Genomic DNA, 22641 nt, shown 5'->3' with positions numbered 1-22641 from the left:
GGAGCAGAGACAGCAAAAGGCTCCTCCTCTGATGCTGTGTATTGGGAAGGATTTCCTTTGCCTTAACTGGAAGAGACTGCCTTATTCATCAGCTTACCACAAAAATCAGATTTATGGGCTCAGTAATGAGTGTGAAAAGAATGAAAGCCCTGACTATGCCAGAGCCTGGAGAGGTCCCAGGCAGTCCAGGGAGCAGCAATGCTGGGGGAATGTGTGTGCTGGTTTGTGGCCAGTGCCACGTTCCAGCAGTTCAACACCTCCACCTTTCCTGCAGGAGCCTGAAAACTCAGCAAGCCCAGAATACCAAAGTGCAGACAAGTCACCTAGTTAATACAATGTAATAAAATCCCTGCCTGTTAATTAGGCATGTGAGCAGGGTGTACAGCCATCCCAACATCAATAAAGCAGCCGTGCAAAGTCTGCTTCCCAGCTCCAGGGCTCAGGGGAACAATCCTCACAGACAAATGATTCATTCACTGGAGTACTTCAGAGATGGAAAAAGATCCCTCCCAGCCCACAGGGTGTGTTAGGCCAGGACCTGAGCCTGCTCTAGATTTACACCTTGGCAGTGAGTGGGAAGCCCAGCAGTCCATGTCCTTGGTTAAAGAGCTGTTGGGTTTGGGGATGGAGGGAACTCAACACAACCACTGCAACGTAATGGATCAGAAGAGACCCTGGGGGAAAAAACCTGTACACAGACATAGAGCAAGTTGTTAGGAAGAGCCCCCTCTGCCAGGGACCATTGAAGAAGAGGCTCCTTCCCTCCCCAGGATCAAGCTGCCTGTGGAAATGTCCCTACTCTGAGCAGGCAGGACAGGACACTGGACCAGGTAGCACCTGTTTCTCCCATCTCTTGGGGGGAGTGCTGTCAGGCTGGGAAGCATCTCCTACAGGCCCCAGGGAACAGCAGGACAGGAAGGAGAGGTCAGCCTACCTTCACCTGGCCTTACATCCGGCCTCCCAGGATCTTTCCTATCATTCTTATCATCAAGAGCATCAGCCAAGTCAAAATCCATAGGATTCTTTTCTAGAAAACAAGACCAGGGTTAGCAATGTGGTGATAGGCTGAGGAACTCTGAAATTAATTAATTAATCAGGGAAAAACACTGTTGACAGAGATGAAGCTCCAGGCACAAGCATTTCCCAATTCTGCTATGAGGCCTCATGGCAGACCTTCCAAACCCATCCTGTTCCATGCCCCCACCCTGCTGTGCTGGGGAATACCTTGTCCTTCCTGCAGGAACAGGGTCCCCATGGCTGGAGTGCCAGGCAATCAGATAAATGAGGCCAGTAGGACAAGTCAGAGCCAAACTGGTGCCCCCAGGGCCCAGCCAGTGAAGGGAGGGAGGTGGCTGTACCATGCTCACATGCTGGCTGGAATGGCTGTGGCTTGATTCCTTGGAGTTGTTTTCCTCTGTGAATGCTCAGCTGGTCCCCTGAGCTGCCTGCCTGACAGAAGATGCTGTCTCTGACAAACAGCAGCTAAAAGCCCAGTACAGAGTCAACTGTGCCCTCCCACCAGTGCTCTCCTGAGTTTATTCTGATTCAAACCAAAACCCAGCCTGGGCAGGCAGCAAAATGCTCAGCTGGCAGGGTGCCCTGAGCCTGTGGGTGTCTGCCAGTGGAGCCCAACAGGGCTGTGCCATGACAGGGAGCACAACCAGCCCACAGCCTTCCAGCAAGCATGGGAATGAAACATGGTCCAGAAACCACTGAGATCTCCTGGGAAATGCAGAGTAATGCTCAGATGTCCTGTCCTCACCGTGGTTTTTGATGTTTTTTCCTCGAGGTATCTCAGGTGAGCAAACAGACCAGAGGTTGTAAATACCAGGATAAGGGCAGTGCCACCATCCTGGCACATCCCAAGTCCTCCCCCTGTGCCAGCAGCAGAGCTGGAGTGAAGCAGCAGGGGCTGTGGAGATGATGCTCACCTGGGTTACGCTTAGGAGGGGCTCTTGTAGTTTTTGGCTGCTTGGTTGTGGTGGTGCGAATGACGTCCCAAAAGCCGTTGTCTGAAGGGAGGAAAAAACCCAAAATGCTCAAAATGCTGTTACCCTCTGAAAGGTGGGTTCAGATGAGTGCTGAGGGGAAACCCCCACCCTGCTGGGAGACTGGGGCTGCTTGGGCCAGCTCAGAGCTCTGGTCTTTACACAGTTCCAGCTGACCCAGGGGCACCACTCCCCCTGGGGGGCCCTGGGGATGGATGCTGGAGCCTGCAGGGAAGAGCTCTGCATTACCTGGCTTCCCTGGCCTGGGGAAGGGCTTGGGAGTGGGCTTGGCTGGCTTGGTGGTTGTCTCCACAGGCGTGTCAAAGAAATCAGCCAGATCCCAGTCTGCAGGAGAGAAGGGATTGTTACACTCCTGTTTGTGGGGACAGCACAAGGCTGCTGGCACACACCCTGCTCTGTGGGTGTTGTGCAATGGTGCTGCACCATTGCCAGGGCCTCCCACACCAGGCTGGAGCTGGAAAGGGCATCCAGCCACTTTGCTGCTCAATCGTGACCTATCACAAAGGCTTCAGAAAAGCCTGGCCACCATTTCAGTGTCCCCATCCAAGCTGTGGCTGCTGCCCAGCCCCAGCAATCCCAAAGTAATTCACTTCTGGAGGAGTCCTGCTGGTACCTGCAGCATCTCCTGAGAGCTGGGCAGATGAGAAGGGGCCGTGGAACTGAGCCAATGGCTGGGACACTGCTCCCTGTGCAGCTGCCCGTGAGTGACCTTGGGCTGAGCAGGGCATGCACAGAGAGGGGCCAGGGCACAGGAATCGACTGCAGGAGCCTCTCAGTGCTACCATTCATCCGAAAACACTTCCTGGGGAAGAAGCAACTGGCTGAGACAAAGCCTCAGCCTCCACACGTGTCCATTTCCCAGGGGGAGTTCACTGGATGGAACAACCTCTCTTTTGGGCTGCAATCCAAGCACTGAAGCCCTGCATGTGCCTCTGGCACTTGGCTCTTCTTGTCCCTACCAAAGACCATGGTGGCCAAGGAGCCAGACAGTTGAATTTGCTTAAATTTGTGCCAAGATCCTCATGCAGGGGTGAGTGGATTTACTTCTTAGCACTCCTCTGATGCAGTTTATTGCAGGCTCCTCCAGTGGGACTGAGCAACCCTTCAGCTCCTGTGACTGTGCTATATTTAACAGGAACTCTTTGGCCAAAGCTGAGCTGGAGGAGCTGCTGGCAACAAAACTGGAGTGAATTGAAGGGAGCTTCCTCAACCATGGCACTGCTGGGAGCTGGCCAGACAGCACATTTGATGTGCACCAACAGTGAGAGACCCATTCTCCTCTGGATGGGTAAGTGTCACCAAGATGGTGCTTTCCATGCAGTCTGGGGATATCTTGGAATAAAAAAAGGAAGGAAAATATTCTCTGGACTTCCTCCTGGAAGGAAAGCTAGCAAGTGCCATGCAGACAGGAACAAAAGCTCTTGTGCAGCTGAGCAGTGATTTGTGTCTTCTCCAATAGGATACTGCAAAGTGTGCGAAATTCTGCCTTGGTTGTAAATGCTCCACTGCCACTCACCCTCAGCATGGACAGAAATATCAATATTGCATTTCTCTGGCCACACAGGAACAGTGCAGGTGCACACACCAGCTCCAGCTTCCCCAGGGGCAAGTGAAGGGGTCCCAAAGCAGCTGCTGAGGTAGCAGCACTCAGCCACACAGGGGCAGCCCGTGGGGGCTCACAGCTCAATCCCAGGGGAAGCGCACCCCACACTGAGCTGAGATGGGAGCATGCAAGGAGGTCTCACCTGTCCCACCTGCTGGCTTCCTGGGGCCCTTGGGAGTGGCTGTGGCAAAAGAGATGGGGAGGAAAAGTGTTAGTCACAGGCATCACCTCTGGATTGAGAATGAATGGCAAAGATGTCAGCACAGCTTTCTGACACCTGCATTTGTAAACTCAGGGCACAGGGCCATGAACAAACACCCTGCACACAGTGTGTGGCCACAGGGATATCAGGACAGCCCATGGGTGAAATGGAGCCCAGTGCTGCCTTGAGCTGAGCCAGCATCCCAGCCCAGCTGGTGGGGAGCAGGGAGCTGCAGCAATCTGCCCCAAGGCTCTGGGATGAGCAGCAGGCAGGGAAGGGCAGGCACTGCACAGACCAGTGTGGAAACCAGCAGGGAGGTGCTGTGCTTTGGTGTCCCTGGCTGCTCAGGCAGTCCAATGACAGATAATCTCCCATCCTGAGCTGTGCACAGGAGGTTCCCTGTCAGCTGGAGGGCTTTCAGTGACACCCTGATACTCAGATACTCAGATCCCAGCCTCCCCTGGCTGCTCCTGGGCTAAAACAAGCTACAGCCAGCCACTGAGGGGGGAGGGAGGGAGGGAGGGAGCAATATGGGAACCACTGCCTATTAATAGTGGCTGGCATTACCAAGTATATGAATAAATTATGAGCAAGAGCTGTGGCTGCTCCATTCCCATTAATTTCCATTAGACTGGAGTGGTGTTGCTGGGCTTCATTTCCAATGTGCTGGTGTGGTTTGATGTGACCCAACTCCAGAACCTCAGTTTGCTTTTTTCTGGGGCTGACATGAATCCAGAGTGGGATGCAGCACGTGAGGAAGCCATGGGGACAGTGCTGCCTCTTCCCTCCCTTATTGCAGGGACTCCAGCCCAGAGACACCACCCTCCCTCCACTTGAGGTGGCCATCAGTCATTTCTAGCCAGCTCTCCTCACATGCTGCATTAAATGGCTTTTGCAAAATCCTACATGAGCTGCATCAGCCCTGTGACCAAGTCTGATACCCCACGGCCTATCCCATGCAGGAGAGCTGCAGAGAGCACCCTCTATTCCACATAAACTCCAAAGTAACACAGCACACGTGTCCCTCTGCTGTTAGACTACAGCACAAGAGGTTGCAAACAGTGTTACAGCTTTCCCTTCCATACAGGTGGGTATGTTCTGCCTGATCCCAGAGCCTGGCATCACTCATGGAGCAGTTCCCACTGCTGCCCTGACAGGTGCTGGGTCTGGGGACAGCCACCATGAACTGTGTGGGGAGTGCTGGGCAGCGAGGGGTCCTGGGTGCTGGCATTTGCAGCTCTGCCACAGCATCCCCATGGCTGGGGAGCAGATGGAGCCAGAGATGTGTGTGGGTGCACAGTGGCCTTGGGCTCAGCCCTTGGCACTGGGGTAAGGCAGGTGCCATTTCCCAAGGAGGGAGAGGAGCCTCCTCCCATCCCTCAGCTGCTGTGCTGGCAGTTAGGTTTTGTCCTTGGGGTGTAAAACACCAAAATACTGAATGCTGCTTGCCAGCAGTGGGGCACCCCTGAGGAACTGAGTTTGCTTGGTGGGCTACACTGGAACCCCAGAGAGGCAGAGCAGTCCCCCTGGGCACCGTGAGCTTTCCTGGGCACCACACTGCAGAGGCAGCAGGGCAGGAGCCAGCAGTGCCCCTGCCTGGCCAGGCACAGCAGCTGGGGAGGGACTGCGTGATGGCTCCAGGCCTGCTGCTAGGCACTACTGAGGCAGGCAAGGGAGCCTGAAGGGCAAGCTCAGTGCCACTGCTGCCTCAGAACACTGTGTGCTGTGCCTCTGTGGCTCCTCACAGGAGCCAGCAAGCAAAGGGCAGCAGGCAGCTTCTCCAGGACTGTCCCCAGCTCCACCTGTGCAAGCCAGACCCTGTGTCTCCCAGGCAGTGAGGATGAGGCAGCTGTATCCTCCACCACCCTCCCACCTGCATCAGATCCCAAAGAACAAATTGCACCTACTCACATCTATTTGTTTTCCCCTCTTTACAGCAATGCATAAATGTGACTTACGTCTCCTGGTGACGGGGTCAAGCAGGGCATCCTCTAGGTTGAAGTCATCTGGGTCATCCCCATGACCTGGAGACAAAGAATCAGCACTGGCTGTACTCACTCCACACAGAGTAAACCATCTCTAAATAAGGCATGGCTGGACTTGTTTGCTCAAATTGCTTTGTTTTTTTGCTGTTTTTTTTCCAAGCCTGACCCAACACTGGTGATGAGGAAGACATCAGCCCTCTCCAAATGCTGTGACTGTTAAATGCAGAACAGCCATCTCTGGATTTTCCATTTGTCTTCCCTAATGGATGTTGTATAAAGACACATTTTATGCTTAGATTTGTCAAGGAGAACCTACCAATTCATCTCTTGAGCTGCCACTCATCTCTGGCTGTGCTCATGATTATATGATTGCTAAACTCCATGAAAACATTGGGACAGTGCAGACAAATTCAGTGGCAAACAAAAAAGCCCTATGCCCCTCTTCTTCTCAAGTGCCTTCCAACATCAAAGGCTTTGCATAAAAAAGCTGTTGCTGGCTGCCAAGCACGACTTAGCATTTCAGAGGCAGGCTGCATCATTCCGCCTTGGAAATGTGAACCAGGATGAAACCCCCATCCCAGGGATATACGTGACAGGCACAGGCAGATTTTTTTGTTAGAGATGCCTCACCACAACTCCAGTCCCATAGCCCAGGGATAACTCAGGGCTACATCATGTTCTCCTGCAACAGGGCCAGCTAATCCTTCCTTTCTCCGTCTCTTTTTTGCATGGCATTAATTACTGTTGACTTACCCTGGTTCTGAATGTATTTGTCTTGATAAATTCATGCTTTTACATCTCGGAGCATGCTGAGTAATTAATATCCTTTGGGCTTGCTAAGTACTGCAGCACTGCAAGAGAACATTAAAATGGCTTTCCTCTTATTCCTACTGCTAAATGGATTTAGCTATTGCCACCTGAGCTCCAGCGTGCTTCATGAATAAATTTAAAGCTTTACTGACAAGGACAATAACAATGGGAAGGCACCAGTCCATCACAAAGCAGGTATCAGTGTTTCAGTGAAAAACTTCACTGAGAGTGGTCACTAAGTACTGCAACAGCTGCAGCTCGGGTTCCACTCACTCACACATCACCTCTCATCTCATCTGCTGCCTGTGAAACACACTCAGCAGCCCTGAGGGCATTGATGTGATCTGTGAGCAGGGGCAGGGGTTGGGAAGGTGCTGTGGGCTTCTCCCCCCAGCAAAGGCAGGAGTTAGGTGCTGCTGGAGGGGGCGTGTGCAGAGTGAGTGTCCCAGCCCACACTGTGTTCCTCATCGAGCTGAATGATGCCAGCACCTCCCTGTGAGCCTGGAGGAATGGCCAGCAGCAGGTGAGGCAGGGAACATCCCCGTGAAATCCACAGGGAGAGGCACATGGAAGAGCCTCCTGCTCAGCACAGCAGGGCTCTCTCTGTCTGCCACCCTCAGCCTCCCTCCATGCCTCTCTCCTCCCTTCCCAAAATCTCTCCCTCACTGGGCCTTATTGCTGGTGAAATAGTGGCATGGTTAGACAGGCATTGCTCTCCTGCTCTGACAGCCTGGGTGAAGCTGCAGAGTTAACGAGTGGTCTATCAGTGTGAAGGAGCAAAGTCAAAAATGTGCAAGACCATCCAGAGTGCTGGAAAACACCTGCCCAGCTCCAGGGCTTGCACTGGGGGCTGCCAAACCACCAACATCCCTGCTGAGACTCTACACACTCATCACTGTGCTGGCCAACTGCCCCAGCCTCGTCAGTCTGACAATTCTGTGCAGTCTTCCTTCCCCAGAATAGCTCTTTCCCCAGTCTTTACTGGATTTCCAGGAACTAACAGGACTCCACCATTTGTTTCTTTCTATATAAAAGCAAGCTTAAAAATAGGCAGAAGGGGAAACCCACGTTGCCTCTCTGGTGGGATGAGAAGCGTTACCAGCCCGAAGGAGGAAAATGTTCTGTCACCATGTGAGCTGGCAGGAGGGACGTGGTGGCAGCACCAACTCACAGCAGAATGCCAGGAGCCTCCCTTCCCTCTTCCTCTGCTCTCCATGATTAAATCAGTATCAAGGCACTGACTTGCTGCATGCTGAGCCCTGTGTCAGTGTGTCCTGCCCATGCTTTGCCTTAGTGCAGGAGCCCAAATACCGAGTGCAGGAGTGCAGCTGTGGGGTGTGTGCAGCTCACACACTCTAATGGAGGGCTCTGGGGATTGTGGGCTGCACAGAGATGTCCCCCCAGTGGGGACAGGGGCCCAGCAGGGGACACAGCATCCCAAAAAATGGGCTCCCTCTGCCTGGCTTTGGGGGCTCACTGGACCTGCCAGCTGAGAAGCACTTACAGCCCCCCTGGGTTTGGTGACAGCTCCCTTGGCAACCCTCCCCAGGATGAGAGGAGAGTGCCCCTTCCAAAACCCCCCTCCAAAGAGCCAGCTGGCCCCAAGGGGGGGAGAGGTGCTCAGGGCCCTCCATCCTCATGGGGCTGAGCTAAACAGCACCTGCTGGAGAGTCCTGGGCTGGAGCTGCATCCTGGGGGCTTTCCCTGCCTGGTGGAAGAGGTGGCAGTGCTGCCCAAGTGAGGGTTGGGAAAACTGTGGATGCACTGAAGTGCCCAGTAAAACCCTCCCACAGAGCAGCAGTGCTTGGCACAGCCTGGTGCCCAGGGCTTCCCCACCACTGCCCTGGCAAATCAACATCCTTTTCCAGATCCCCCAGGTGTTAGCAAGGATTAAGAACAGATTGCCAGTTAATTGAAGCTAACATCTGTATTTCATGCAAAGGGTGTTACAGAGATGTATTAGACCTTTTATAGATCAATAACCAAGTGCTGCTGTCACAGGCACACAAACTCCCCTGCTCGCTCCAACAGATAAGACTGGAATGCTCTCCTCATTCTTTTACTCTGTTATTAAGTGGTAACAAACCTGGTACTTCATGGCCAGACACTGGAAACCCCCCTAGCTCTTGGTAGGTGTGTTCACAGTGCACATGCAGGTTTTTGGAGGCAGCACTGCCACTCCCTGCACTGTCCTGTGCAATCCCTTTGCTCCTGGGGCCCTGACACTGCCCCACAGTCACTGCAGGAGTGGAGCTTCCAAGGCCTTCTGATGGGAACTCAGGCACAGCACAGAGCATCTTTACAGTAAGGGTTTATACTTTTCAGGAGAGCTTGGGGTCCATTCCTACACATCAGCACTCACAAGCTGCTGAGCTGCAGCAGTTTTGTCTATGATGCCCATGAAGCAGTCAGGGTTGTGTATGCCCTGACATGTCACCTTCCCCACAGGACATCCCCACCTACAACCTGTTACAGGGCCACAACAGCAGTGGTACACAAAACCCCCCTTTGCTGGTTGCTCAGTGCTGGAGCAGTAAGGGATCCTTGTCAGGGCTGATGACTAGGCTAGTTTGGGTAATTTTTTCCCTACCCTTGCACTGGGTCTTTGGAAGAACTCTGCTCTTTGGCTGCTGGGAGAAAACACACATCCCCTGGGGCAACTGGGGGCAATTCCAGCCCTGTGTGCCCAGAGCCAAGGGCAGTGGAGCACCCAAGGGACTGCAGCTCTATGGTGAGGGGGGGATAGGCAAATGAGGTATGTTTTCCATATTTTTGTTTAATCTGGCAATCCACAGAGACCAAGCTGGGACATCACAGGGCACCCAATATGAATGCCCCAAAGCCAGAATGGGGAGGTGGGGGGACCCCAAGGCTGCAGCTGTGTCCAGCAGAAGCTGTGTAACAGGGGTGAGAATTATGGCCGAGCCAGCACTGCAGACTCTCCCACCTCTTGCTGAGTCCCCTCGCCTTGCCGGGGGTATTTTTAATCAGAGCTAGCTGCTCTTTGAAGGCAGAAGGTTTTTGTGCCTTAATGTATTCTCTCCTCATTATTTTCTGTAGCAGGCAGCTCAAACACACAATTGTACTCGTCAGCTTTTTAGTTTTTACAATTATATATATATTCTAATTAAGCCCCTCTGTTTGACAAAGCTTGAATTACAGTATCATAATTCACACCCAGGATATTGCCAGGCCGTCTGCAGCACTCAGAGCAAGGTGTATTCCATTTTTAGCAGCAGCCCACGGATCTCTTTGTGCAGTATATGTGTGTTTAGCTTCCCTGGGAATAGAGAGCTGCAACAGCACGAGATTGACAGCCCGGGAGATTACGGGAGAATGCAAAGCAGGGACAAGGGCAGCAGAAAGTAATTCCAACTGCCTGACTTCCATGGTGCAGGCTGGGTGGGCACTGCAGCCACCTCAGGAGCACCACAGAGGGCGGGGGAGCAGGAGGAAAGCAGCAGAGCAAGTACTGTGGGAGCCAAAAGGGTGTCCCCAGTGACCAACCTCATCTTTTTGCTCCAAGTTATGATGATGGCACACACAGGTGGGTGGGTGGGCCTGAGGCTGGGCACCCACAGCTGTGCTGGGACCTCTGGGCAGGGCGCTGGGGAAGGAGGGGTTTGGGAGCAGAGCTGTGTTGCTGGACCTCTGGGCTGCATCCTCACAGTGGGGTTTCTGCCATCTCAGCAGAGACACAGCCCCAAAGTCTGTGGGGAGTAAATGGCTGCTCCCCCACGGGCATGGGTCTGCCCTGCTGCAGCACTGAGTGTGCCCAGGGACCTCTGCTGGGGCAGGTGACACCACACCACCACCAGCCAGAGCAGATCCCAGTCAGGACAGAGCACAGCTTTGGAATCACTAATGACTCCCCCACTGCTGTCTGGGCACTGGTCCCAGCCACTGCCAAACGGGAGGGAAATTTACTTGTGAATCCCAAATTCTTGCTGACTGCTAAGGCCAAAGCACAGCTCCATGTGTGTAGGGAGAGCAGTGCTCCTCAGAGCTGGGGTGGCACAGCCAGTCTCTGGTAGCACTGCTGCTGAAGCAGGTGCCTAAGAGCAGCTTCTGTGCAGCTGCGCTGCTCCCTGCAGAGAGGCCAGGCTGCCTCCTCAGCACAGACCTCCTCCTCAAGGTAGCTCTGCCTCAAAAAGCAGACTTTGAACTTCCAATTTATCTCCTCAGCTGCTGCCAGGGAAGACTGGCTGCCCTGCACAAACAAGCTGTCAGCAGCCCACCAGGGCAAGGGGTGGAGGGGCTGTGCTGGGAAGCAAAGTGTGGGAGAAACAACCCCCAGCAGTGGGACCAACAGCTGATGCTGGGGACACAGCAATCCTGCCAGGGCACGACCAGTCAAGAGCAGTGGGACACATTCCCCCAGCTGGGATGACCCCTGCTCCTTGCAGGGGATGAGGGAATGCTGCTGTCCTTGCTCTCTATTCTCAGTGAAACATTTTGATTTTCAGAAGTACTAATCAAAAATCACTCTTGATTATGGCAAAAACAACCTCTGCTGAATTTTTTTTTTAATGCAATTAACAAGGGTGTATGGTAATTCCAAGCAATCTCACTCTTGAGATTAAAGGAAAGCCTGCCAGGAAGCACATGAATAAAGCTTTAAGATGAGCATTTGCATAATGAAGACTTTCTCTTTGTGGAGGGACTGATGGTGGTTGTGTTTGAAACCTATTAAAGGAAATGCCTAAAATCCTCCTCTACAGCCAGGGCTCTGCTGTCCTGACCCATGCAGTGCCCACACTGCCCCCAGGTCCCTGCTGGGAAGCTCAGCCCCACCACAATCCCAGCTCTGCCTTTCCTCCAGCCAGTGCCCCAGGACAGGCCAGGAGAGGCAGCACAGCCCCCATGGAAGCTCTGAAGTCTGCAGCTCAGGACAACACACCTCAGCTGGGCTCTAAGCTACAGAATAACACCGTGGTTCTGGGGGCAGCTGTGTGAGAAGCAGGTGTCTGCTGCAACTTGATTTCAAGGCTTGCTAGGAATGATGTAAATGATCTGGCAGTGGTACCCAATAAGCTCCATACCCAGCAGGAGAGAGCTACTGAGCAAAACCAGCCTGCAGCAGCCTTGCCAGCAGACATCACTGGCACCACGGTGTGGGGCAGGGCCAGAAGGGATCTTTGGTGGGCAGGGGAGCCCTGCTGGGACCTGCCTGGCCACACTCTGGATGCCCAAGGGATGCAGTGCCCATCCAGCCTGCACCATGCTGAGGGCTGCATGAAGGTCTGAAGGCATCTTCTCCCCACCTGCTGTGGAAGGACAGACCTGCAGCTTGCCTGCAAAGCACCTGAAGAAGCAGCACCAGCCTGCACACCCTGCCATGTCCCACAGCCCCGGGGGAGCAGCTGGGGGCTCAGGCTGTGCTGCCATACCAGGAGCTGCCAGCAGGTCCCTCTGCAGAGACCAGATAAAAAACACAGCAGGGAGGAGTTTTTCATCTGCTGCCCTCTTGCACAGCCTTTCCACTCCTCCACAGCAAGATTTAAAACCCCAGAGGGAAGCGCCCTTGACTTGTCTTTGCCAACAGCTGTATCTGGTCACTGGCTGGCACAGAGCCTGCCCTGTTTGCCAGCACAGAGGCTGCAAGGAACCCTTGAAAGCTGAGGGTCCCTGCCACAGACAGACAAACACCTCCCAGTGCCAGCAGCAACCCTGAACAGCTCTAAAGGAAAGCAAAGCCCCATCAAGGTCAGCAGGACCAAAGCCAGGAAAGGCTTTGCATGGGGGTTTCCCATGGAATGCCTTGGGCTGGCAGCTGATGGCCAGGTCTGCCCCATCCCTGGCTCCACAGCACTGTCCTCTCTCTGGCCCCATGTGAAACAAATGTTTCAGCAGCTCTTCCATCACAGGATGGTCCCAGACCAGGTAGTCCTGCTCTGTCTACACAAGATAATGAACAGTTTTCTTCAGTATGAGCACTCAAAGCTTTCCAGGTTTCCAAGGCTCTCTGCCATCTCAGTGCATGGAGCAGGTGATGTTTTCTAAGCAACTTTATTATGATAGCTGCTGTTTGAGGTTTGTGTCAGAGGGCTCTGCCACAGCACTGCCAAAACCTGCTTTCAATGAGCCCCAAATCAATTGCACCCGGAGCAAAAGGCTGAAAGGTTTAGAGCAGATATATTTAAGGTTCCTTCCCTCCTGGGGCATGCCTGAGCCCAGCTCTGTAGCTGTGCTGAGGATGGGGTGATGCCCAACTTTCTGTGCCTGGAGTAAGTGCCAGGACACTGCAGCCAAGGACTAGGGAGAGCAGGAAGAGTTCAGTCTGTCCCAGACCTCACAGGAGCTCTGCAAATCTCTCTGGGAAAATGCCCCAGGTGTAACCCTCAATAACTTAAAGGTGTGTAAGAAAGGGAGCTGGTTTTCTTTTCCACTTTCTTGCTGTTTGTTTGGGGATTTTTAAAGGAAGAACAAGGTATATACCTAAAGGGGAAAGAATGTAGACAGCAACATTATTTTATTTCCATACCCCAACCACTTTGCAAGAGGCCAAGGGGAAATTAGCACTAAACCAACTGCACAGGATGGAGAATGGTTAAAGATGACATTTCAGTGATGAAAAAAACAAGAGTGTCACCACCCTGAGCTCGGGTTTGTCCCCACAGATGCTGTGGGCAGGTCTCTGCTGGAGAACTGGATTACTGCCCTGGCAGCAAGGGGAGGGGAGATGCAGGGGTGCCACAATCACTGCCCAGCAGGCACCAGCCTGGTGTCCCCAGACAGACACGGTCTGGGGCAGCACTGCTGAGAGCCAGCCCTGGCAAGGGCAGGCAGCAGGAGCAGAAGCCACTCCAGGGGCAACCTTGGCACTCCCTGTGCCCAGTGTCCCACCCTCAACCCTCACCCAGCCTCTCCAGGCAGAGAGTGGGAGACATGGACCCTAGCTCCCTTGGTTTGGGACTCCTAGTGAAGGTCCAAAAGTACAGTAAATTCCTTTTCCTCCTATAACTGTGGGTACAGGGCTGAAAATTGGGGGATGTGGTGGTTTGGGTGGGGGTAGAGTCAACTTTCTTTACAGAAGCTGGGATGGGGCTGTGGTTTGGATTTGTGCTGAGAGCAGTGTTGATAATTCAGGGCTGTTTTTGTTATCACAAGCAGCACTAACACAGAGCCAAGGCCTTTCCTGCTCCTCACCCACCCCACCAGCAAGAGGCTCCACAGGAGCTGGGAGGGGACACAGCCAGGAGAGCTGACCCCAGCTGACCCAGGGATATCCCATAATATGGCACCAGCTCAGCATGGCAATCTGGGGAGGAGGAGGAAGGGGGGACCTTTGGAGTGATGGTGTTTGCCTTCCCAAGCCACTGTTAGAGGTGATGGAGCCCTGCTGCCCTGGGGATGGCTGAGCCCCTGCCTGCCATGGCACGTGGGCAATGAGTGCCTTGCTTTGCCTTACCTGTTAAACTGCATTTATCCCAACCCACTCAGCTTTCTCACTTTTACCCTCCCAGTTCTCTCCCGCATCCTGACAAATGGCTCTGTGGGGCTGAGCTGCCAGCTGGGGTTACACCACAACAGCTGCTTCCATGTTTTCCTGCCTGCTGTCCACCCAGAAAGATCACAATGTACATTCACATTAGCCATATGATTTCTACTTACACATTAAGTAATGGCTATGAATTTGTGTATTGCCAAAGATGCCTGCTCATCAACCAGACAACAAATTGTGGCACAAAAGCATTTTGCTCATAACTCAGTGCAGGAACAACTGATGACAAAGTCAGTGATGCAGGAACCCAAAGAAACTGAAGCAGGAGATTAAATGCTTATCACCTGATTCCCAGTGGAAAAAGATTGCACTCATCAGACAAAGATCAAGAGGAGGTGCTGTAGTTAAAAGTAGGTAAATAGGGAATTACACAGTAAAAATGCTGGCTCATCACCTGGGATGTGATGCTCCTGTCATACAGTGCTATTTAAAATCAGAAGCAGAGCAGCAGTGGGAAGAAGACTCGGGTAATGCTGACAGATGGAGCAGGGCTCTGGGAGAGCATGGGGGGCTCAGTTTGCTGCCGTGGCTGAGAGCATCTGCCTGCCCCGTCACCGCGGGGCTCCCGCCTGGCCACTGCTGTCCCCTCCTCCCCACAGCCCCTCCCGTGCAAGCGGGGAATGCTCGGGTCAGGTGGGGAGGGCTGAGAGCCCAGCCTGTGCTGTCGCTGTCTGCACCCCCTGGGCCACCCACACCCCCGCTGTGCTCCGGGAGCATCCCTGATCCAGGTGGGGCTGCCGAGGGAAGAAACAGCACGGGGAGACAGCAGCCTGGGGGGCTGCACCCTCCAAGAAGGAAGCAAGAACAGAGACCTGCTGGAGATAATTCTGAGCAGGTGGTGCAGGAGCTGGTGGTGGTTTTTAACCGCGCAGCCGGCAGCTGTGAGACCACCCCTCCTGGCTCACCCACAGCGAGGGAAGCTGTGCCACATGCCCCAGCCTTTCCCAACAGCTTGTCTTCAATAAGGTGAGTTTGGCTCCTTGCTTTCACACAGGGGTCTGGAGCAGTCTGAAAAGGGGAGTTTGGGGTGTGTGTCCAGCTTCTGCTGCTTCCCATGCCCAGCACATGCTGCATCCCCATCACCTGGGGACCAGGTGCTGTATAAACAGAGCACTCTGGGCTATTAATATGGCATGAAATAATTTAAACATAAAACCATGCTCAGTGAGTTTAAAGAGAAGTCCAGCAACAGGTCTCTTGCTCTCTCTGACCCTACTTGGAGAGGAAATAGCACCAACACTTGCAAACCCAACTGTCTGCAAGCTGTTGTGGTTCTGAGATTTTCTCTGAGAAAGTATAAATAATTCACTCAGTTAAGACCATCATTACAAAAAAGAAAGAAGGAATACACTGTGTTCTCAAATATATGTTTAACCTCACTTAAAAATGCTCTATTTTCTGCATGAGGTGAAAGACATGTTTAGGATCTGTGGGTGTTTTTAAAAGCATAATGAGGTCAAGGCTCAGTGCTGTCCTGGGGTGGGGGGGAGTGCTGGTTGAAAATAACACATTCCAGTTTCCTCAAACAATTACACAGAACTGCATGGCATGGGCTCAGTGTCTCTGCACAGGGCAAGGGATAGGCTGGCACCAGCAGCAGCAGCTGGGGTCTGGTGAGTGGGGCCAGGCTGAACACCCACACCAGTGGGAGCACCTGGGGCTGAAGCCAGGCTGTGGCTGGGTCACGAGGCAGGGGCTCAGAGCAGCCTGGCAGCAGCTGGAAACAGAACACTGGATGGGATGGAATGGTTTGATTTTGGGGGGTGCAACCTCTTCTGCCTAGCACTGCATTGGTGTAAGGTGGCATGGTGATTTTAGGTTGCACTTTAGGAGGAATTTCGTCACTGAAAGGGTGATGAAACACTGGAATGGAGTGTCCAAGGAGATGGTGGAGGCACTGTCCCTGGAGATGTTTAAGAGACTGGCCGTGGCACTCAGTGTCATTGTGTGGTTGACATGGTGGTCTTTGGTCACAGGTTGGACTCAAGGACCTCACAGGACTTTTCTGACCTAATTGATTCTGTGATTCTCTGGCCAAAAGAACTCCCAGGGTGAGAAAATGTGCCGGGGTGAAATTGCACCAGTTCTGGGAAATCTCCCTCTCCAGGCTCTGTGGTGGACACTCAGCAAAGCTCCACGAGGAAGGCTGTGTACCAGATGGCAGGAGGGGACCTGGGAGGTTTTTACTCTGAGTCTACATTAGCCTGGCATTATTTTCACTCAGATTTTGCTGTCTGGATAGATGACCCAAGTCCTGCAGTAGCAGGAACACCTGAATGGAGGTGTCTGGTCACCACAGCCATGTTCTACCAAGCTGCTCAAGTTCACCCTACAGAAAGATCATACAGAGATAAGATATTTAAGATAGAGACATTCCCCAAGCTCCTACCCCTACAAGGACACTTTTGCCAGCAGACAAAGCTTTAGGGACACAGACTAATGTGCTGTTCAAAATCTCATCAGCTATCTAACATCTGTTCTGCAGCACAAGCACCTCTTTTGCCATCCACATCTGGGGCTGGAAATCTCTTCTGCTTGTTTAGCTTTTGCCTTCTACTCTCCCAGAGCCAGAGCTGCAGTTACCCCTGAACACACAACCTGGAGCATGTCCTTCTGAAGCAGGATTTCAGTAAGATTATTCCAACTTTGACAAGTTCTTTTTACCCAGATTTTTCTGTGCACAGACAAAGAGAGCATTTCAAAGGGCAAGGAAAATTCTGTGCAGCTCTCTTTCCCCAGCACCTTGTTTGCTGGAGACAACCCTGTACCAACCTACAGAGCCTTCCAACAGCAGAATGATGCTGTTCTCAGTGTCCCTCCTCCCTGTCTGAGCCACCATCTCCAAAATCTTGCCAATGCCTCTGGTTTCACTTGCTTTGGCTTTTCCACACGTGTATGTGGTGACTGCACCAGACCCTACAGCAACCTGGCCATCTCCTTCCCTGGAGGTGCTGCTCCTGTGGCTGGGGAACAGAGCTCACACATCAGCTTTCTGCCTGTGGCCCCAGTTCTCCTCCCATAATAAGTTTCTGGTTTTCCTAGACAAGACTGAAAAGCAAAGGAAAAGGATTTTGGAGTGACTGCAAGGCAGTTTCATAAATATGTATTAGCATTAACTTCACCCCCATCACTGCAGCAGGCTGAGCTCTCAGAAGATCAAACCCAAAACTGACCCTGAGCAGCTCCACTGAAATTCCTGTGAGTGCAGAGGCAGCACTCACCTCTCTCTGTGCCATGCCTTGTATCAGGACTCTGTTTCCTTCTCAAAAACATTGTTCCCTCAGCAGTCACGTTCCTGTGCTCACATCCTAAATCACAGCTAGTGATTCCAGCATCTGGATCCCTAACTTTGAAGTTTCCCTTTCAAAGTCCTTTCATGTTCTACATTTTGATGTGCCACGTTCGTCTTCTCCTGCTTTCCTCTATTTGAGCACTTCCCCTGATTGTGAATTGTATCAATCAGCTTACAAAGGAATTATTGCAAAGCTTTTCTCTTTGCCATCAGTGTTATATAGTTTATTAAGCATATGTTTTGTTGTTAGAGTGGCTTCAGAAGCAATGTCTAATAAAACCCCAGTTTTTTCCTTTAGTTAATTGTAAAATTAATGCCTTAAACCTCCAGGAAATATTCCTCCAAGAAGAAAAAAAATTTGGGTTTAAACTGAGTAGTTTTAAAGGTTTATTCTAGTCAACTCAGGAGATCAATAGACACTTCTGTTTTATGTGCTTTAAGGGCTGAAACGCTTGCAACAGATGTAAGAAAAAAATCACATTTTTGTAGAGGGGGAAAAAAAACCTCAAGAGTTAAACAGCAATTTCCAAGCATGTTTATCACTAGGCTGGTAGAAGAAAAAAATCTAAATACAAGTAGAACCATGGAAATTAATTATTTCCACAGTTGTGTACATAAATATCTGAGCATGGCACATTTAATTAATGCATATGTGTTCAAAGATGAGAGATAATTTGTAAGAAAACCAATTTGGCTTCTCCTGCTTTGTCATACACACTAAAGACATTATCTAAGTAAAAATTATTCTTTAAATGTATTACTTTGACTTGCCACTGATACCTGGTAATTATAACTTTAATAACACAATAATGTATTATAAGAAATATTTTAGCAGTTTTATACAATGCTGCTATCTCCTTTAGTTTCTACAACAATGCCAAAGCCAGCTTTTCTGTCCTGCTCCAAATAATTCCTCCCTGCAACTCTTCTGGAATATCCATGGTGAGTGATCCTAGCAAGTGATGGGGCACAGAGACACAGGGTCACCTGGCACTGGCACCCCTTTCTGCCAGCTGCATCCACAGCTGCCCACTGCAAAACAGAGTCCAGACAGCTGAAAAAAAACATCTGGAGAAGAGATGGCTCCTTTCTGCTCTGCCCGTGCCCTCCGCTGGGCACTGAGGTGTGGAGCAGGTGCAGGGGCGCCGCCCCAGGGACTGCGGCCATGTGTGCCACACGGAGCTAAGTGCACTGTCTGCCACTGCCCTCACACTCCAGCAGTCACTGTGACTGCTGCTGGCTGCTGGCAGCCACACTCGGGAGGAGAGGTGATTTGTGAGATGCTGCCTATGAGGACACAGTGATAACACAGCTTGTCATGCTGAGGTGGTAACTTTGGAGGACACGCCCAACTGCCCCTACTGCGACTTGGAGCGCGAAGGTTTTCTTCAACCTTTCCTTACAAAAGGCAAAGCACAAAACCTGCAGCTGCCTCTTCTGCCTGGCCTGTGAGAGGAAACCTTGTGCTCCCTCCACAAGCCCTCAGATGTCAAAGTTGCCAGCTTTCAAAGAAAACACATCAATGCATTTCTGTACTGGCTTATGAGACCGGGGACAGGAGAGGGGAAAACAACTATTCTGGTAAGTTTCTTGCTCGACTCTTACCATTTTCCAGAAGCATGTGGTTAACCCTGGATGACTCATAAACATGAAACATAACTACATTCTGGAAAAGTCTGTGAATTTAAAGCACCATGTAGGGAATGCCTGCCTCTGGCTACAGCCAACAGGCTTTGCAGGGTGTTTGGTTTTCTCCACCGTCACAAAATACTTTAATGCTCCTGCCCCCCAGCACCCTGGGAATGGGGCAGAGTTTAGCAGCACTGGCCAGTGGGTTGGGGCCCTACAAGCAGCGCCTGTTTCCAGCACTGCAGCCCCAGGCAGACAGGCTGTGGGCAGAGGCAGCTTGGAGGCACTGACAGATGTGGCACAGCTGTGTCTGACAGCCCAGACAGGGCACTGAAGCACACAGCCACCAATGAAGGGAAATGCACTAGAACGTGATCAAAGAGAAACCCAAACCCATTTTTTTCCAACTAAAAAGTGAAGTTTGCTCCTGCTTTTACTGGACAGTCACAGACAACACACACATCAGTCTTGTGTCAGTAGTGCAGGTGGACCACAGTTGCAGGAATCATGCTAGGGACTGATTTTGTTGTTTGTTATTCTTAGTTCTGGGTAGTTTGTAAATCTCTGAGCTTCCAAGAGACTGGGCTGCCCACAGCCTGCCTTCAGCACTACTGGAGCAGCTATTTCAGAACAATAAGCCAAAAAAACCCCAACAACCACTGGGGAACAGAGGCAATGCGGAAGTGTGATTTTTATTGCTGCTGTTCTGAAGAAATGGCAGAGAATGCCCTGCCTGGGAAACCACTGCCTTGCCACCACCTGTTACCTTCCCGTGGGTACAGGATGATGGCAGGGAGGCTGTGCCCTTGGGGAAGGGCTCCCAAGGCTCTCTCAGGCTGCTGCAAAGCCATTCCAACACATCTGGGAGAGAGGGAGGGAGGGATGGAGGAGCAGCTCCCAGCCACGCGCTGGGAGAGCCGCAGCCGGGATGCCCGGGGGAGGGAGCAGAGGCCAGGGGGAGAGGCTGTGCTGCACAGGCGTGCCCCGTGCCGGCAAGGCTCTGCACGGGACGGGAGCCAAGAGAGAGAACTCCCCCTGGCACAGTGATTGCCACGGAGAGGCAATTCAAACACTTCGGAGAGGAGACAAACTTAATGTTGTTCAATTACCTGTGAAGCCTCACGCTGGCAGGAGTGATTTATGAATGTTTCAGTGAAATTCATTTTGATACAAACACAGCCAAGGATATTTAAGAGCTGGACTCTGCAGCCCAAGAGCTCCAAAACAGCATTTCTGTTTACCCACATTGCGAAAAACACAAAATGCAAATAGCTTTAGTACTGACTAACCGGATTTTTTTTTTAAACCCAAAATCAAGATTTTCTGCACCGTCTCAGCTCAGGCTGTCAAATTGATATCCATCAATTAAAAATGCAGCCACTAACCTGGTCAGCATAACCAACTCTGTACCACACTGTTAACATTCCAGGTGCACAAACAGGTAGGTACCAAATGCAAACAAACTAATTCCAGGCTGACTCATGGAAAACCTAATCTATTCCAACAGCAAGAGCCCCCTGGGCTTCAGTTTGCTATCTGCTTCGATGCTGTTATCTTCTAACCAGTCTGTGCTTGCCGGGTGCCTCCTGGTTAATAGCAGATCTTGTTTAGAAAAACTTTTCTGAGGCTTTTTACATAATTCTTGTATATTTCCTCTGTATAATCTTTAGAAGGACGTTTCTTTTGAATTCAAACACACAGCTTTTTTAAAGTACCGTTGGGGTTTTTTAAGGAGACAAAGAGTTGTGGTAAACTTCGTACTGATTTTAATTTCTTCCTTCCTGCTCTCCTTAAAACAGTATTTTATTTTTTTCCTTCCTAGTTGCTGCTTAGCTGGGAACGATTTCTGGGTTAGACTGTTCTGATCTGCAGAAATAACAGTGGGACAAAAAAAGAGTGAGAATACAACCAGCAGCCTGACAAATTTGGGTCACACACAGAATCCTCTAATCCAACAGCTCAGCGAGCAGACAGACAAACCCCAACTCCTTTGGCGGTGACTCCATGGCTACCTCTGTTTAGGATTAACGGAGCCCCAGGCTGCTCCAGAGCATTATACCTGCAGCATCGCGCTTCTTAAGCATCGCTGTCACACTGTCACCCGAAGGCAGCCGCGATGCGTCCGTCAGCAGCACTATCACTGTCACCTAAGGCAGGCTGGAGCCGCCCCACCTGAGGGCAGCGCTGCGTGCGGGCCTGGCCCCGTGGCCAGCGGGGGAGCTGAGCCAGGGGTGGGGGCCGGGAGAAGGAGGGGGACAAGGACGGTCTGCGGCCCGGCCCTGATGCACCGGCTGGCACCCCGCCATCGCTGCGGCCTCGGGGTGCTCTGCGCAGGGTGGGGCCCGACGGGTGCAGCCCCCTCCCCGAGGCGATCCCCTCCCAGCTGGGGCCTCTCCTCGGAGCGCATCCCTCCGGCCCCGTGAGACCCCCGGGGCAGGCTCCGTGCTACTGGGGGGAACATCCAGCCCGAGAAGCCCCCACGGCGAGGGGGCCGCACCGCCTGCATCCCTGGCGGGCAGCATCCCTCAGGGGCAGCATCCCGCGGGGTGACCCCGGCCGGGGCGGGGGTCCCGCCGTTCCTGGGCCGAGCCCGGTGCCGCGATCATGCGCACAGCTCACCGCGCCCCCGGGCCCTCTCCCCCGGGCCGCCCCCTCCCGCCGCGCCCGGCCCGGCCCGGCCCGGCCCTACCTGCGCCCAGCAGCGCGGCGAAGGCCAGCAGCAGCCCCAGGAGGCGGCGGCCGGCCATGGCGCGGCACGGCTGCGTCTGCCGCGGGCTCGGCTCCCGTCTCCGCCGGGGCGGGACGCGGCCGTGAGGGGCGGGCGCTGCGCGCCACCGCCCCCCGCCCTCCCCGCCGGGCCGCGCCCCCGCCCGGCCCCGCGCAGCGCAGGGGGTGTCCGGCGGAGACCCGAGGGGTGTCTGCCGTATGCCTGCGGCCCCGGAGCACGGCCGAGCCCCGGCACCTGCCGCCCTTTGCCGAAAACGCGGCCCCGGCGCGCATCCTTCCGCCGCATCGGTGTCAGTGCCGCATCCGCTCGCCCGAGCGGGGAGAGGCGGACGGCAAACAGCGATGGGGGACGCGCAGGGAACGAGGGAGGGCTTAGGACTGCTGCTGTCAGCCCCGGCACCGGGGGAGCCCCGTGTGCCCGCAGCCCCGGGCAGGGACGGCCGCGCGTTCCCGCTGGGACGGGGCGGTGGCGCGGCCTGGGAGCTGTGCCCTGCTCCGGGGACAGTACAGAAGTACAGGGGAAGGAGCTGCTGCAGTTTCACCCGTTAATGCCAAGTGTTTAACGTGGAGGTTACGGAGCTATGGAATTGTTGGCTGGAAGCGACCTCTGGAGGTCTCCAGCCCAAAGGCCCCATCGGAGCGGGACCCATGGACACCAGGTTGCATCAGCCACAGCCATCTCTGAACACCTCCAGGGCTGAAAGCTCCCCAGAGATGACCAGTGGCCGTGCTGTCTCACTGCCTTGGCAAGAAGATTCTCCTGGGTTCAGTCTGCCCCTCCCACTGACCCTTTAGCCATCACCCCCAGCTGTGTTGGCTCTGTCGCGTTAATAACTGCGCTTGAGTAGCTGTAAGTGCCGTTAGATTTGCCTCAGCCGCC

The 22641-nt window shown here is 53.1% G+C and overlaps 1 protein-coding gene across 1 annotated transcript in view; it reads right to left on the bottom strand.

The window, feature by feature from the left end:
* CD99L2 (CD99 molecule like 2) overlaps window positions 1-21878 on the bottom strand; it is a 30971-nt gene extending 9093 nt beyond the window's left edge. The window contains exons 1-6 of the mRNA XM_071442513.1: window positions 21724-21878; window positions 5773-5838; window positions 3755-3793; window positions 2238-2333; window positions 1932-2012; window positions 935-1027 (exon numbers count right to left, since the gene is read on the bottom strand). Coding sequence (XP_071298614.1) covers window positions 935-1027; window positions 1932-2012; window positions 2238-2333; window positions 3755-3793; window positions 5773-5838; window positions 21724-21781 — 433 coding nt within the window. The 5' untranslated portion in view covers window positions 21782-21878. The remainder of the gene's footprint in view (window positions 1-934; window positions 1028-1931; window positions 2013-2237; window positions 2334-3754; window positions 3794-5772; window positions 5839-21723) is intronic.
* Window positions 21879-22641: the final 763 nt, after the last annotated feature.

This window comes from Agelaius tricolor, unplaced genomic scaffold (genome assembly GCF_023055355.1).
Source record: "Agelaius tricolor isolate 1412-34295 unplaced genomic scaffold, bAgeTri1.0.p SCAF_17, whole genome shotgun sequence".
Classification (NCBI taxonomy): Eukaryota; Metazoa; Chordata; class Aves; order Passeriformes; family Icteridae; genus Agelaius; species Agelaius tricolor.
Note: the sequence above shows the minus strand (reverse complement) of the source record. Positions and strands in the feature narration are given on the sequence as shown.